Genomic DNA, 15394 nt, shown 5'->3' on the forward strand with positions numbered 1-15394 from the left:
GCTGCCTCCCAGTCCAGCCAGCTCCTCACCTCATCTCCAGGCGGGTCCGCGCTGCCGCCCCAGGGACAAATCAGTGCAGCTCACTTGCGGCGGAGAGGGACGCAGGAGCCTCAGCCCAACACACCATCCCCGCCCGCCTGCCCGCCTCTCCGTGCGTCCCGGAGCCCGCTAGGGATTCTCCCTCGCGAGCCGCCGTACTACGGAGCAACCAAGCTGCGCTCCCTCCCCTCTCCTCCGCTCTTCTCTACCTCCTTCTCTCCCTCCCTTGCTCCCTCGCTCCCACGTATCTCCTCATCTCCCTCCGTTGCCTCTCCCGCCCCCTTCCACCCCTCCATCTCCGCCCACAGATGGGTGGGAACGAACAGTCGACCAATCGGAAGAAGGGGTCTGCACCTCCTTACCGCCCCCTACCGCTACCCCCGCCCACCGCGAGAACGGGAACGGCGGGCGGTAAAAAAAAAAAAAAAAAAAATGGAAGAAGACGGAATGACAGCCAAATAAGCCAATCATCAAGCGCAAAGGAGGCGGGGAATAGGACTCCCTCTTCTCCCTGCCCTCTTCCCAGAAGGTGTAACCAGAGGCTTCTGGTCTGGGATTTCCCTGACGGGAGTTATGGAGGTTTTGTTCCAAGGTTTTGTTGCATCTGTCCGTTGTCGTGCGAGGCAATAGTTAGGATGCAGTCAACTAAATTAGTTACAAAGATTTTAAAGGAGAGAACAAGGAGGCGAAAAAGAGGCGGGCCACACTCCAAGGAAGGTGGTAGGGCAAATGGTTGGAATGAGGAAGGGTGTGGTCTTTAACATAAATTTGCATAAAACGGAACCTATCCGGGAGACTACAATTTCGTCCATGTATTTCGCCCCTGGTGTGACGCTTCTCCTTCAAGCAGAGCATTCTGGGAGGTGTAGTTCCGAGTTCGGTTGCTATAGCGTTCTCCACAGCCTACGGTTCACGACTGACGAGCGACCTGCCCAATGGGAGCAGCGCCTGGGCCAGCAGGGGCGGGCTCTCTGCAAAAGGACTCCAAGGTGGCGGGCGGTGGCGGTGGCGGTGGCGGTGGCGAAGTTGCAGGCGGTTGGGGCGGCTCGGAGGCAGGTGAGCCCCCGGATCCGGTTTCTGTGTCTTGGGAAGCGGGGCTTTGGGCCTTGGACGCCTTGCGGAACTGTGCAACCCTGGGCTGAATGGTGGTTCGCGTTGCACCCCAACCCTAGACCCCCTCGGGCCCAGGCCTAGCTTAGCTGAGGCGGCTGAGGGGCGGGAAAGACTTGACGCGATTTCCTGGTCTTTACAGGTTTTGATTGTAGGTTTTATCTCAGTTTGCATCTCCCTCTACCTTTATGGAAGCAAAAGTGTGGCAGTTCCGTTCCACTGAATCCCCCAGATTGAATTTTTGCCCTCTGCTTTCTTTTTGTTCCTATAATTTGAGTTTTCCTTTCGCCCATACAGTTTCTCTGCCACCACTTTTTCCTCCTTCACTTTCCTTTTTCGATGAGCAGTTACCTAAAGCAAGGATATTCGCATTCATGTGATTATACGGCCAGATATGCCCTCTTAAGACAAACAGCGAAAAACTCTGGAGCGACGTGTAAGAATCCCCTCAGTACCATGTTGACGCGCAGATGCTGACTCTATAGGTCTGGTTAGGGCCTGGGAGTCTGCATTTCTAGCAAGCTCCCCCGGGTGCTGCTAGTCCACGTCGCGAGCAGCGAGGCTATGCATCAGCTCGGCCTGATACAAATATAATGCGAGGCACTTAATTTTGACTCTTTTGGTAGCCACATTAAAAAAACATGAACAGAAACGCGTGTGATTAATTTTAACAATATGTTTCATTTAAGTCCAAAATTTATCATTTCAACACCTAATCAAATACTTTAAACGTGAAATATTATAAATTATTTTATTTAAAGTATGCTCTACCCCGAATGCGGGCTTGAACTCACAACCGCCCAGAGCCCCATGCTCTACTGACTGAGCCAGCCAGGTGCCCCAATTCTTTTTTTTTTTTTTTTTTAAATATGGTCTTTGAAATCCAATGTGTATTTTACACTGACAAGGCATCTTAGTTCTGACTAGACATAGTTCAGATTTTCCTTAGCCACCTGTGACTAGTGACTGCTGTTACTGGAGAGCGCAAGTCTAGACGGTGTATGGTTGGTTGCCCACTGCAGAAATTAGAAAGTGTCACGGGGCGCCTAGATGGCTCAGTCGGTTAAGTGTCCAACTCCGGCTCAGGCCATGGGCCATAATCTCACGGTTCATGAGTTCAAGCCCTGGGTCCCTCCCAGCCCTGGGTCCGGCTCTGTGCTGACAGCTCAGAGCCTGGAGCCTGCTTTGGAGTCTGTGTCTCCCTCTCTTTCTCTCTGCCCCTCTTCTGCTCATGCACGCGCTCTCTCTCTCTCTCTCAAAAGTAAACATTAAAAAAAGATTTTTTTTTAAATCTGTTAAAGATCAAAGGGTTGCATGTGCCCAAACCCTCTGCTGCTCTGTGAGATGGGCCTCAGAACAACTTTAGAGCTTCTCTGCCCAGTATGCAGAAATAGTAAAAATAGCCAACACTTTTTGCAGGGTTATTTTGTGCCAGGTGTTGTATTGAGTTCTTTGTGTGTATTTAATCCTTACAGCAACCCTTGGAGGTAATTACTATTATCTCTATTTTGTAGGTAACGGAATCTAAGGCCCAGAAGGTTAAAATATTAGCCTGAAGTCATACAGCTAGTCAGTAGGAGAACCAGGATTCAAATTCAGGTCAGTTTTGACTTATAAATCCTGTCGGCCCTTGCAGTATATAATTTTTATTTTCCAGTTTATGGCAGATGAAGTGTTCAGATTTCAAACAGAGAGCGTTCCCTCATACAAGTTCAATTTGTCCATCAGTTGCAGTGAAATATTTTGGTAGTTTTACGACTCTCCATTTTTTTTTTTTAAGTAAGCTCTAGCTCAACATGGGGCTTGAACTTAGGACCCCAAGATCAAGAGTTGCATGCTCTACCGACTGGGCCATCTCCTATATTATAAATAGTAATGAAAGATATAACTTCCCCCAATAGTATATCCGGGCAGTAATGGCTCTTGATTCATTTGTGTGCCTCTCTGAAGAAAGAGGGTGGGAAAGCTTAGAAATTCTTAGAATGTTTCACTGTGGAATCACCGTGTTTGTTGGTTTTGTTTGTGGTTAAGTCTTTTTGTTGTTTTTATTATTCTTAAAAATGAATGTATTCTTGCTCCTGTGACCTTCACATTGAATATTTCAAAGACAACATTATGATTTTTCTAGGCCCACCAAACAGTACTACGCTGAACTAAGGAGATTTATGATTAGAAAAGCAAAAATACACATACTAAAATATGATCGTTTGCTAAATATTTATTTCTATTTTCATATGTTGTAAGAAATACACACCTTGTGAATTATTTTCTCTTTATGTTGGATTTATTAGTACATATTTAGTCAAAATTACAGTTATTTTGCTTCTGAAGCAAGAAATGGTTTCTTAAAGATCCTATGGTGGATTGGAAAATTAAAGAAGCATTTACAAACAGCAATAATGTTAGTTAAAAGGAAGATTGTTTAAATCAATTGGAGAAGGGAGAGTGTGGTAGAGGTTTAGAAAGGATCCATCCATCAATCGCTTATCTCCCTCAGTACCCACCACCTGCATTGTCCCAGTGTCACATGATTGAGCTAGCATAAAGGGGAAAAGGTCATTCATCACATCACACCATTGCCACAATCAGAAAAGGCTGTCGCTTTAATATGGTCATCATATCCCCCATTCTCTTCAACTGATGCTTGAATCTTGTTTGTGAAGCCCTGTAAATGTGTATCCAGCCTCTGTATAAATCCTTCCAGTGATAGGAACCATGCAACTTCATGAATTTTCCTGTTTTAAATTAGATATCTGAAATGTGAAAGTAGAAAGTTCTTATAACACATGTTATTAACTTGAAAAACTTTTCAGGGTTTAGCCAGGTGGGAGTCCTATGACAGCCCCTTGTGTTCCCCTCTGGTCAGTTGTATGCAGCTAGTGCAGTTGTGTGCAGCAAAACACCTGTGTGCTAATTGTTTCTGCAGTGTTCTTAAGTTATACAGATTCCCAGAGCCTGTTGTCTAAATGCAGAGAAGTCCTCTAATTATTACAACCACCCGTTTACCTCCTTCTTTAAAAACCAGAGCTGGTTTTATCTAGTTAGGACTACCTTTCTGCACAACCTGAAAAGTAATGACATTTGAACAAAACCTCCAACTAGTTACTTTGATTATGCTGACCATATATATTTTTTAATTTTTTAATGTTTATTTTTGAGAGAGAGACAGAGACAGAGTATAAGTGGGTGAGGGCAGAGAGAGAACACAGAGGACACAGAATCCAAAGCATGGTTCCAGGCTCCGAGCTGGCAGTACAGAGCCTGATGCAGAGCTTGAACCCAAGAACTGTGAGATCATCACCTGAGCCAAAGTTGGGTGTTTAGCCGACTGAGCCATTCAGGCGCCCCTGATGATGCTAACCGTATTTATTAACCAAATATTTGGGCATGTGGTCTGACATTTCTTTATCTGATATGTGGATATGTATGCAAATTCCCACAGAAGAGTAAGAACATTGTTAAAACTTATTTTTTTTTTAAAGAAGGCATTTTTCTGGAATCACTCTTTTTTTTTTTTAATGTTTATTTTTGAGAGAGAGAGAGAAAGCGTGAGCGAGGGAGGGGCAGAGAGCGAGGGGGACAGGGGATCTGAAGCAGGCTCTGTGCTGACAGCAGACAACCCAATGCACGGCTCGAACTCAAAAACTGTGAGATCAAGACCTGAGCTGAAGTTGGACACTTAACCGACTGAGCCACCCAGGCGCCCCTGTTAAAACTTAATATTAAGTCACCTCTTCAATATAACTAAAGAGTTACCCATTACAATCAAGCCAGCTAGTATGATAATGCTGTGTACCAGTCCTGGCATGATGATAAATAAATATATGGGGCCATATTTTAGAGTAGACTTCACGTTTTTTCTGTAGTTTAGCTGCTTGACAGTCAGTATATCCTTGATATTCTTAAAAAGCAGGTGGGTTAGAAATATTATAACTGAATCCTGACCCCAAGTGGCTGCCAATGTTGCAAAGTTGGTGTTAGAGACTAATAGAAATTTGAGCACATATGAGTTTGGACTTTCAGGAATTACATTTTCCATAGAGTAACAGATGGATTGGATGAGGGAAGCAATGAAGCCACTAGGCAGTGGCCCAAGGCATTGAGATGTTAGCACATCCCTTGTGGTAACACCCAACAAAACCAAAAGTAAACAGGTGAGCCGGGACATCATAAAGGAAAAGGAAACCTTATGGTCAATAACTTAATACAGAGGAAGGAATTATGATAGAGTCCAAAATATCCTTGATGACTTAAGATTGGTACCACAAAATCTTGTTCTGGGGAAAGCTTCGGTTTTATGCCTATTGAATTTGAAGTAGATCTGAAACTCTCAGAACACTGGGTTTGAAAGTGTAGAGGTTTTATTTACAGTTATTTACAATTATTAAAGATGAGCTCCTTGAGGGTTTAGTGTTGCAGAAGAGCAAATGGAGTTCATGTTGCTGTTATAACTAAGATGAAATCATTTGAAATTTCTTCCCATTGATTTTCTAGAAATCCCTTTAAAGATCAGTATTTTTCTTTTAATTTGTTTTAATGTTTATTTATTTATGACAGAGAGAGAGAGAGCACATGAGTGAGTGAGGGGTGGGGGGGGTCGGGAGGGAGACAAAATCTGAAGCAGGCTCCAGGCTCTGAGCTCGAACTCAGAAACCGTGAGATCATGACCTGAGCTGAGGTCGGACGCTTAACCAACTGCACCACCCAGGCGCCCCAAGATCAGTATTTCTTAATTGCTTTTTTTGAAGTGTTATATTCAAGTGTTTCTTCTTTGCACCAAAAATTATTTAAAATAGGTACCTTTTTTCAAGACTTTATTTTTAAGTAATCTCTACACCCAGCATGGGACTCAAACTCACAGTCTTGAGATCAAGACTTAATCTTGATCTCTGACTTAATTTTTGTTTCTCCAGATTTTTTAATAGGTATTACGCGACCATTATAAAAATTTAAAGTATTAAAAACATAATTCTCAGTTTGTGGACTTATGCCAAATATGTTTAAAATTTGACATACCTTGGGGCACCTAGGTCCAATTGGTTAAACGTCCTGGTTTCCACTTGAGTCATGATCTCACAGCTCATGGGTTTGAGCCCTGCTGCGAGCTCTATGCTGACAGTGCAGAGCCTGCTTCGGAATGATTCTCTCTCTCTCTCTCTCTCTCTCTCTCTCTCTCTGTCCTTCCCCCCACTCGCACTCTTTCAAAATAAATAAATAAGCTTATAAAAATAAAATAAAATCTGACGTACCTGGAAAAATATAAAATTTTTATGCTTATAGGGCATATCAGCCTATGTTTTTAAACAGATTTACTTTCATTTAAGAGTTTCCTGTAGCACTTTTTCACAAAGTTTACTGTAGAACATATTTTGAAGTTATATGACACTCATTCTTGGAAATGGCATGATAAGTATTATATTCTTTATTTTATATTTTTATTTTATAAAATATTGATTTTATTTTCTGTGTGCACATATCTTTACATTCAGTAAACATTTAATAGTGGACTAAGTGTTGCATTTAGTCTAGACCAGTGCCTAAGAAACTATACCACCCATAATACCATTTTCTTAGTTTAAGAACTCAGTATTCATTCTTGTGGTCTGCAAAACAAATAAATAGCATTTCCTCAATTTTCTTCTGACCAGTTTTCTAAAAACACTTTTTTTCCTTCACTTTGTAACTTTGAGGGTCTTTTTGTTCCCACGTGGCTTTTTATTGGACCAACTAAGTCTGGAAGAACCAATTAGGATGATCTGATTAAAAATATTGGCATTGCTTTAGGGGAAACTAGGAATACAAGCAAGTAGTTATCTCCCAGGGTCTTTGAAATTGGGGTGCATGCAGTGTGAGGTCCATGTGACTTGATCTGGGAAACATGTCCTGTTTTAAGATGCATTGGGCAGGGGCGCTGGCTGGCGCAGCTGGAGGAGCATGCGACTCTTGATCTCCAGGTTATGAGTTCAAGCCCCACTTTAGGTGTAGAGGTTACTAAAAACAGTAAATAAACTTAAAAACAAAAAAGTTACCATGGGCAGGGGAAACAGTGGCTTCCAAAATTACAACAGGAGATGCTTTGAAATCAAAGTGTTGTTACGTAATTGTTCCGCTCCTCAAAAGGGAAATACTAGTAGCTCCCAACTGAGTAGAAGCAGTGATTTCTTTCTTTATTTAATAATAATAGATATTGATTCTCCCAAGCTATCGCTGGGAAAACCTACTAGTTAGTAAGCAAATAAAAGCAAGGTTTTGTTTGTCAGTACGTAACAAAATCTGGAAGCATAGAACAGATGGGGTAGATTAAATGTTAATGGGAGTGATTTCAGAGAAGTAGTAGGACTTGAGTTTCATTCAGTTCGCAGAATCTGTAGAGTAAGTTCAGCACAGTCTCCGAGAACAAGCAATGCCTGGAAGCCCTGAGACAAGGGTGACCAGATGGCGTGGAGTCACTGACTAGCTCAGAAAGAGAGTGTTAGAGAAATAGGGGAGTAAAGTAGATTAGGGACAGAGAGTATGCATTTTAGGCAGCCTTGAAAGCTAGGCAGAAAAGGTTTCTTTAACATTGTTCATGCACACACCTGCAACCAAAGGGTTAGAACTGAATTAACATCAGACCTTGCTCAGCCTATTTTTTCTATACTTTATTGATACGTGCTACATATATAGTTTTTTTTTTTGAAGTTTATTTATTTATTTTGTGAGAGATAGAGAGAGAGAGAGAGAGCGAGCGAGCAGCGGCAGGAGAGCATGCAAGCCTGGGTGGGAGACAGAAGTTTCTAAGCAGGCTCCGTGTTGTCAGCAGAGAGCCTCACTCAGGGCTGAATCCCAGGAACCGTAAAATCATGACCTGAGCCGAAATGAGGACTTGTCACTTAACCAACTGAGCTACCCAGGTGCCCCGCTACATACACAGTTTCTATGTCTTGAATGTGTATTCATGTCTGTTAGCTCCAGCATTTGATTATCACATTCTAAAAAGCAGCAACCATTGCCAAACTACTCAGTAAAGAGCCTTTCTATGGATCCATTAGATCCACTAAGACTCAACATACAGGATTGGCTTTATGGTTTGGGACCTATGCAGTTACACTGGACTTTACTGTCAGAAGGAACCTGTGCTTGGTTTAATTCTCTGCTATCACTGTCTTGAAATTTTAATAATTTCTAGAGAAGGTTCCCTGCTCTTTCATTTTGCAATGAGCTCTGCAAATTATACAGCCAGTTCTAACAAGTACTTAATAATTATCAGTCAGTCCTGAACTAAAGGGTATAGGATTCTAGTTTTAAGTGACATCTCTAAGGTTAGCAGCTCAATAGAAAAACCATTAACTGTAATGGTCAAGAGAAATGACTTTGGAGTGGGTAGTACCTGGTCTGACCCAGCCCTGGCCCAGCTGGTGCTATGACACCCTAGGTATGTACCTTCACTTCTGGAAGACTCCTTTTTCTCATCCATAAATTAAATGCAATAATAGTACTTTCACCAGAAAGTATGTTCAAGAATGTTCTTAACAGGATAGTTTGTTAAAGGCCCAAACTGGAAACAATCAAATGTCTGTCTGGAGTGGAATGGAGAAATAGTAATTTATTCATACAATAGAATATAGTATAACAAGGGTGATGAATGAACTACAACTATAGGAAACAACATGGATGATGCTCACAAACATAATATTGAGAGAAAAACCAGACATGAAGGAGTATGATTTCACTTCTAGAGAGTCAAAAACAGACAAAAGTAATCTGTGCTATTGAAACTTGGGATGTTGAGTATCCTTAGGGGAAGGTGGTGGCTAGAAGGGGAACAAGGGAGCTTCTGGAGTTCTAGTAATGTTATGTTTTCTTGCTGTGACATGGCCATATTCACTTTGTAAAATTCAGTAAGCTCTTCATTTAAGATCTGTGAACTTTGCTGTATATATTTTATACTTCTATAAAATTTACATTAAGAAATAGTCTTGGGGCACTTGCATGGCTCAGTCAGTTGTGCATCTGACTCTTGATTTTGGCTCCGATCATAATCCCAGGGTCACCGGATTGAGCCCTGTGCATGGAGCCTGCTTAGGATTCTCTCTCTCCTTCCCTCGGTCCCTCTCCCTCACTCATAAGCACTCTCTCTCTCTAAAGTAAAATAAAATAAAATAAAGAAATAGTCTTGCCATACAATTACAATTGGCCCCTGAACAAGACTGGGGTTAGGGGAACCAACCCTCCGAGCAGCTGAAAATCCACGTGTAAGTTTTGACTCCCAAAAACTTAACTACTAATAGCCTACTGTTGACTGAAAGCCTTACTGATAACAATCAACTCATATTTTGTATGTTATATATATATTATATTCTGTATTCTTATAATTAAGTAAGCTACAGAAAAGAAAATGTTATTAAAGTCATAAAGAAGAGAAAAAACATTTACAGGACTATATTGTAAAAAAAAAAAATACACATGTAAGTGGACCTGTGCAGTTAACTCATTTGAGAGTCAACTATGTTACGAAAATTAAACAGTTGTGGAATCCTTAGAGATGCTTCCATAAGTTCACAGAATATAGGTTTAAAACTTCCATTAAGTGGTTTATAAACTGATACAGAAGAATCGGGGATACGGTTTTAATAAGTGTCTTCACTTCACTTTTTGCTTTTTAATGGTCTTTTTTTTAAGACTTTGACAGCCCTTTAAATACCACCTTTGGTAATTAAAATTGAGCTCTGTGGCCCTTGTAAAAAATTTTTTTAACTGCGTCTAATAATTTTTACTGAATAGCAAAGTAAAATCAAGCACCTCACCTTTGTGTGAAAGGTTGAACTACATTCTTAGTAAGACATGTACCCAGAGATTGTTACATATTCTCTTATTTAATCACTTTCAGGAATTATTATCTAAATTGTTTGTTTGAAAACTACATTTATCCCTTGCCAGCATTATTTTTCTTTTTTTTTAATGTTTGTTTGTTTATTTATTTATTTATTTTGAGAGGGAGAGAGAAAGAAAGAGGCAGAGAGAGAATCCCCAGCAGCCTGCGCTATCAGCACAGAGCCCAACACAGAGCTTGATCTCACAAACCATGAGATTGTGACCTGAGCTGACATCAAGAGTTGGATGCTTTAACCAACTGAGCCACCCTGGCACTCCAGCCAGCATTATTTTTCAATTTTTGCTTTCATTTGGTCTGGGAGATACTTCATTTCATATTTATGTATAAATATATATGGTTGCTTTTTTTTTAGGGGACTATGAAAGGCTTATATTTTCAAAAGAGTTCTACAAATGAAGAAATAACATTTGTATTTCAAGAAAGGGTAAGAAAAATGGTTTGATTATTTCCTATATGTAATAGAATCAGTTTTAAATGACCTGTTATTATTTTAAGAGGAACTAAGTGAGATAAAATTACTTTAATGAAATTTACAAAGTGCTTTAATCTTAGGTGAAAATGATGGTCCACATTATGGTATAAATATATTTTTTTAAAGAGTTGCAAAGGAGTTTTTAGTTCCTCAGGGTGGTGGTATAACGTATAATTAGGAAAACAGAGTAATCTTGATAGTCTTATATGTTGCAGAATTAACCCAGCATATTCAGAATCCCACAGTAAAGTGAGTATTCAGATTGTAGCCATATTTCAGAAAATATTTCTCTCATGTTGTAAAATGAAAGGGGGGGGAAAGCATTGTTTTCCACACTAATTTCTGGGGTTTGCAAATTTAATTCGCTAAACTTTAAATTGTCTCTCATTTTTGACCAAGAACAGGTAGTAGAATTTTCATGTGTTGGTGATTGAAAGGTTTGTGGCAAGCCAGAATCATTCCACTGTCAACTTAGGGCCCAAAACTAAGTGCTATATTTATTTCATGGTAGTAATAAGAATTTCTAGATCATGAACACAATCCAGTTTTTCTGTTATCTTTCATTAACTCCAAAATTAAAGTTAAGTCAGGAGTCTAAATCTCAAACAGCTGGGTTTCTGCCATTGAGTCAGGATGAAGCTCTCAGAGGTTTGATTGGCTCTTGGGAAGAATGATGTACAGGTTCATATAGTCATTAGTAAAATCCACATATTCATTGATATTATTGAATATCTTCATAATATCACCAAATACTATCAAATCTGAAACTTACAAAGAGACACTCCCAGAGTATCATGTCCATGTCAGATAAAACACTGATCTCTTTGATAGGTTATAGGAGGGGCTACACAAGTAGATATTCCTACTTGTAGATCCAGCTTTTGATCTAATTTGGGGGAATATCAGGAGTTGAGGGAAGTATTTTAATTATTGGTGCCGGGATATGGTTATTTGGCAGAAGTGATAATATGTGTAATAAATAATATAATAGGTGGATGATATTGAGTGCCTGAGTGTGAATGATTCTTTGCCGTAAAGGTATATCCAGCTGTGGGATAGGGGGGGTAATTAAATGCCTTTAAGTTTGTGCTTTGACCCCAAAATCCCATGTGGCATGCTGAAATGTCCAAGACAGATATAAATAAGGTAAGTTAAATAAGATACACAAGTGACACTAAACAACTTCATTTATAGCATTAAGAAAATTCCAAAATCAGTGAAGGCTATATGTCATGTGTATAAGAATATCCCTGTACATGCAAAGATTTGATGCTTTGAGATTATTTAGATTCAAAAAAAGTATGGTATTTGCTCTACTTTGTTACCCTAAAAATTTACTGCCTACACATATACCCATGTTGGTATCCATTCATTTTCAAAATAACTACCCTACAGCTTTTTAAACATTTTATCCCCAAATTCCCTTTCTACTTTTTGCATTCTATATTATTCGATAATTGCTTATGGCTCTTTCAATTAAATTAGCTATAAGATTTGGGGTGGGGTGTGTTTAGTTTTGTTCAATTATGTATGGCAGTTTTCACAACATAAAGGCATGTTCTCAAAATAATATTATCATTTGGTTCTAGGAAAATCTTCCTATTACAGAGGATAACTATGTGAAACTTCAGGTTAAAGCTTGTGCTCTGAGCCAGATAAATACAAAGGTACGATGCTTTTATTTTGACCAAAAGTCAAATGAGAGTGTCCTGGTATATTTAGTGTACAAATAAATCACGATAACTGACTTCTGAGTGCCAAGAAATTAACATCCTTAGAACACTAAAACAGCTAGAGAGGATATATAATGTGAATTTGTGTGTTTTTATATTATTATCTAACTATATTATTATTATATTATATTATTATTATATTATATTAGTATCTAACTATATTATTATCTAACTATATTATTCTATATTATTATCTAATAACTATATTATTATCCTACATTTTATATTATTTGAAATATTTTATAAACTACACTGTGGAAGGCTGAGAATTTATAATTACTATAGCCTATTAATCAAGGAAGAAATTATTTTTATAAATATACTAAAAATAAAACTAGGAATCTCATCGGTGATTTATTAACTATTCTGTAGATATTTCTAGTTAATGTCTTTAGATAGAGTTCACATTCTTCTTGTCATTTTTCTTTGTCTTTCCCTCTTGCTCATACATACATATCCCACCCTCATACCACCCCACAGTAGTCTTCCATTATTGACACGCAGTACTTGAAAAGTCTTCAAATAGTAAATAAAGTGTGGTTAAATGTGCCATGATAAAGCAGGTCCATTTACTCAGTTTTGTAAAGATTAATACTGTAGTTTTATTGGACCCTTAACTAACTGGATTATAATGCCATCATAATGTCTAGAAATCTAAAAGTTTTCTGCGATTAAGTCACATTTAGGAAAATTACAGAGCAAAGTCATAGGTTTCCATTGGGCAACATGAGCATGACTTGAGAAGTGAATTAGTAAGATACCTTGAAATCCTTTCACCAGAAGTGCTGGTACTCCTTCCAAGGTGTGCTTTTTATTTTTTTTTTTAAGTTTATATATTTATTTTGAGAGCGAGAGAGAGAGAGTGCAGGTAGGGAAGGAGCAGAGAGAGAGAGAGTCCCAAGCAGGCTCTGTACTGTCAGCACAGCCTGACACAGGGCTCAAACCCTCAAACTGTGAGATCATGACCTGAGCCAAGATCAAGAGTTGGACTCTTAACTAACTGAGCCACCCAGGTACCCCCCAAGGTGTTCTTAGGAAAATTATCTAGCAGAAAGAAATGGTCCATTAGAGTAAAATCAGTTTAATGAAATATTGTCCAACTATTAACCTTTATGGAATGGTTATGGAAACTGTGGTAATGCAAGAAAATACTTGTGGCGAGTAAAGGACACAGGAGGTAGTTGTTACGTCCATAATGAAGATGTAACATGGCCACATGAAATGACATGTCCACACAAAAGAAATACTGTAGAACATCCAGTATTTCCAGGAGAATGTCATAGGAAAATCTTAGGAAAAGCATAAAGTTGCACACTGAACAAAAGACTTTTCTGGCAATTAGGTATATACCAGAAATCTAAAAAATTTTTAAATAAAAGAAGGGTGCCTAGATGGCTCAGTCAATTCTTGATCTCAGCTCAGGTCTTTATCTCAGGGTCATGAGTTCAAGTGCCGCAATGGGCTCCACGCAAAGCATGAAGCCTACTTAAAAAAAATAAAAACAAAGAAATATGCAAGAGAATTATATCAATGTATTTTTCTTGCTGTTCCTAAAATCCTATGATCTCTTTAAATCTGTCTAGCATCTCTCATATTATTATAACATTATAAGTGGCAGGAACTTAAACTACAGGTTTATGTACACTCTGCCACTTTAAAAGTCAAGTACTTAATTTGTTCAGAATCTAACAAAATACTAACCTCTTGAAAAAGAATTTATCCTTGGGGCACCTGGGTGGCTCAGTCAGTTGAGCATCTGACTTCGGCTCAAGTCATGATCTCACAGCCCGTGAGTTCAAGCTCCACGTTGGGCTCTGCGCTGACAGCTTGGAGCCTGGAACCTGCTTTGGATTCTGTGTCTCCCTATCTCTCTGCCCCTAACCCACTCACATTCTGTCTCTCTCTCTCAAAAATAAATAAATATTAAAATAAATAAATAAAATAAAAAAGAATTTATCCTTTAAAAAAAGAAACTCAAATCTGAAATTATATGGCAGTTGCCCTTCTGTATATCCAGCACTTTTCCCATCTGCCCCTTACCTAGGACTTGTGAGAAGCTCATATGATTTCTAAGGACGTGGGAACAGAGAACCTTCTGTTCTCATTGCCTACATCCCCTCTATTCAAAAAGGCCCTCTCCAAATTCCCTTCGCCCCACCAGAATGAAGTGACTGATAAAAAGTATTTAGTCAACCAAGAAGAGTTTAGGCCATAATTTTTGTTGGCAACATAAAAATGCTAAACAAAGAGTGTTAATGGTGATTTGAATAACACACATACCTAAATTCTCCATATCAACTAATTTCTCAGCAGACTCTTTGTTTTCCTACTGTAGAGAGAAACTTATTCTGTGAAGTTACTTGTTTTGTCTTAACTCCAAAAATTAAATCCTATTTGTTTTTTCTGTGGTTTGATTTTTGCTCTTGCATTCCTCATATATGAGAAAAGGCCAGGATTTATTCTTAACAGTAAACAGTCTTTGTCATGATTTAGCTTCTAGCAGAAATGAAGATGGAGAAAGAGTTCTTTCCTGTTGGGAGAGAAATTGCTGGAATTGTGTTAGATGGTAAGTTTATAGATATAAATATCTCTTTATTTTCTAAGATGAAAGAATTAAATGGCAGCTAATTGGTTTACCAGTACAGAAAATTACATATACTTCCTCAAATGTGAAATTTAATTATACAGAAATGTTTCCCTTTTTTAATTAAAAAGAAAAATGGAACTTAATTGGTGTTTTATAATTGAAGAGCTTATTAGAGTTTAGTAAATATTTAGGGATTATGTGTTTAAACCCATGAGTAATCATATGGAATAGAATGATCAACATTGTTCTTTTTATGATATTTACAAACCATAAATTGCCTGTGTAAGTGGGCTTTGGGCCAAATTTATAATAGAAACTGTATTCACATTCAATTTGTTATGTTTGCCTAAAATTGAGCATTTAAAAGTTAAGCATTTGCTCATGCAAAAATGGGTTCTTGGGAGAAATAACCAGTAAGATTTTATGGTTGCCTTAAAAAAAAAAAAATTGTTTCTAAGTTTTATTTAATAAATAATGAGTAAATAGTGGTCTTAACATGCAAGACAGTAAGCCTAAGTATTTGAGATCCTTGTTTTTAATGTGTATTTATTTTGAGAGAAAGGGAGAGTACACATGCA

At 38.6% G+C, this 15394-nt stretch overlaps 2 protein-coding genes across 15 annotated transcripts in view; one reads left to right on the plus strand and one right to left on the minus strand.

Moving 5' to 3' along the window:
• Window positions 1–288, minus strand: part of ITSN1 (intersectin 1) — a 220478-nt gene extending 220190 nt beyond the window's left edge. For 3 of the 7 annotated variants that reach the window (XM_023238781.2, XM_023238779.2, XM_023238778.2), the window contains exon 1: window positions 30–287. The gene's annotated coding sequence lies outside the window, so the exon portion shown is untranslated. Of the gene's footprint in view, window positions 1–29 lie in introns of all 7 variants that reach the window. The other 4 variants (XM_023238780.2, XM_023238783.2, XM_023238782.2 and 1 more) reach the window with 4 other exon arrangements.
• A 291-nt stretch (window positions 289–579) lies between these two features.
• CRYZL1 (crystallin zeta like 1) overlaps window positions 580–15394 on the plus strand; it is a 35035-nt gene continuing 20220 nt past the window's right edge. For 4 of the 8 annotated variants that reach the window (XM_045036666.1, XR_006584831.1, XR_006584832.1 and 1 more), the window contains exons 1-5: window positions 586–1095; window positions 2664–2748; window positions 10377–10448; window positions 12086–12163; window positions 14723–14795. In XM_045036666.1, coding sequence (XP_044892601.1) covers window positions 10383–10448; window positions 12086–12163; window positions 14723–14795 — 217 coding nt within the window. In that variant the 5' untranslated portion in view covers window positions 586–1095; window positions 2664–2748; window positions 10377–10382. Of the gene's footprint in view, window positions 1096–2663; window positions 2749–10376; window positions 10449–12085; window positions 12164–14722; window positions 14796–15394 lie in introns of all 8 variants that reach the window. The other 4 variants (XM_045036663.1, XM_045036665.1, XM_045036664.1 and 1 more) reach the window with 4 other exon arrangements.

The sequence above is a fragment of the Felis catus genome, chromosome C2 (genome assembly GCF_018350175.1).
Source record: "Felis catus isolate Fca126 chromosome C2, F.catus_Fca126_mat1.0, whole genome shotgun sequence".
Classification (NCBI taxonomy): Eukaryota; Metazoa; Chordata; class Mammalia; order Carnivora; family Felidae; genus Felis; species Felis catus.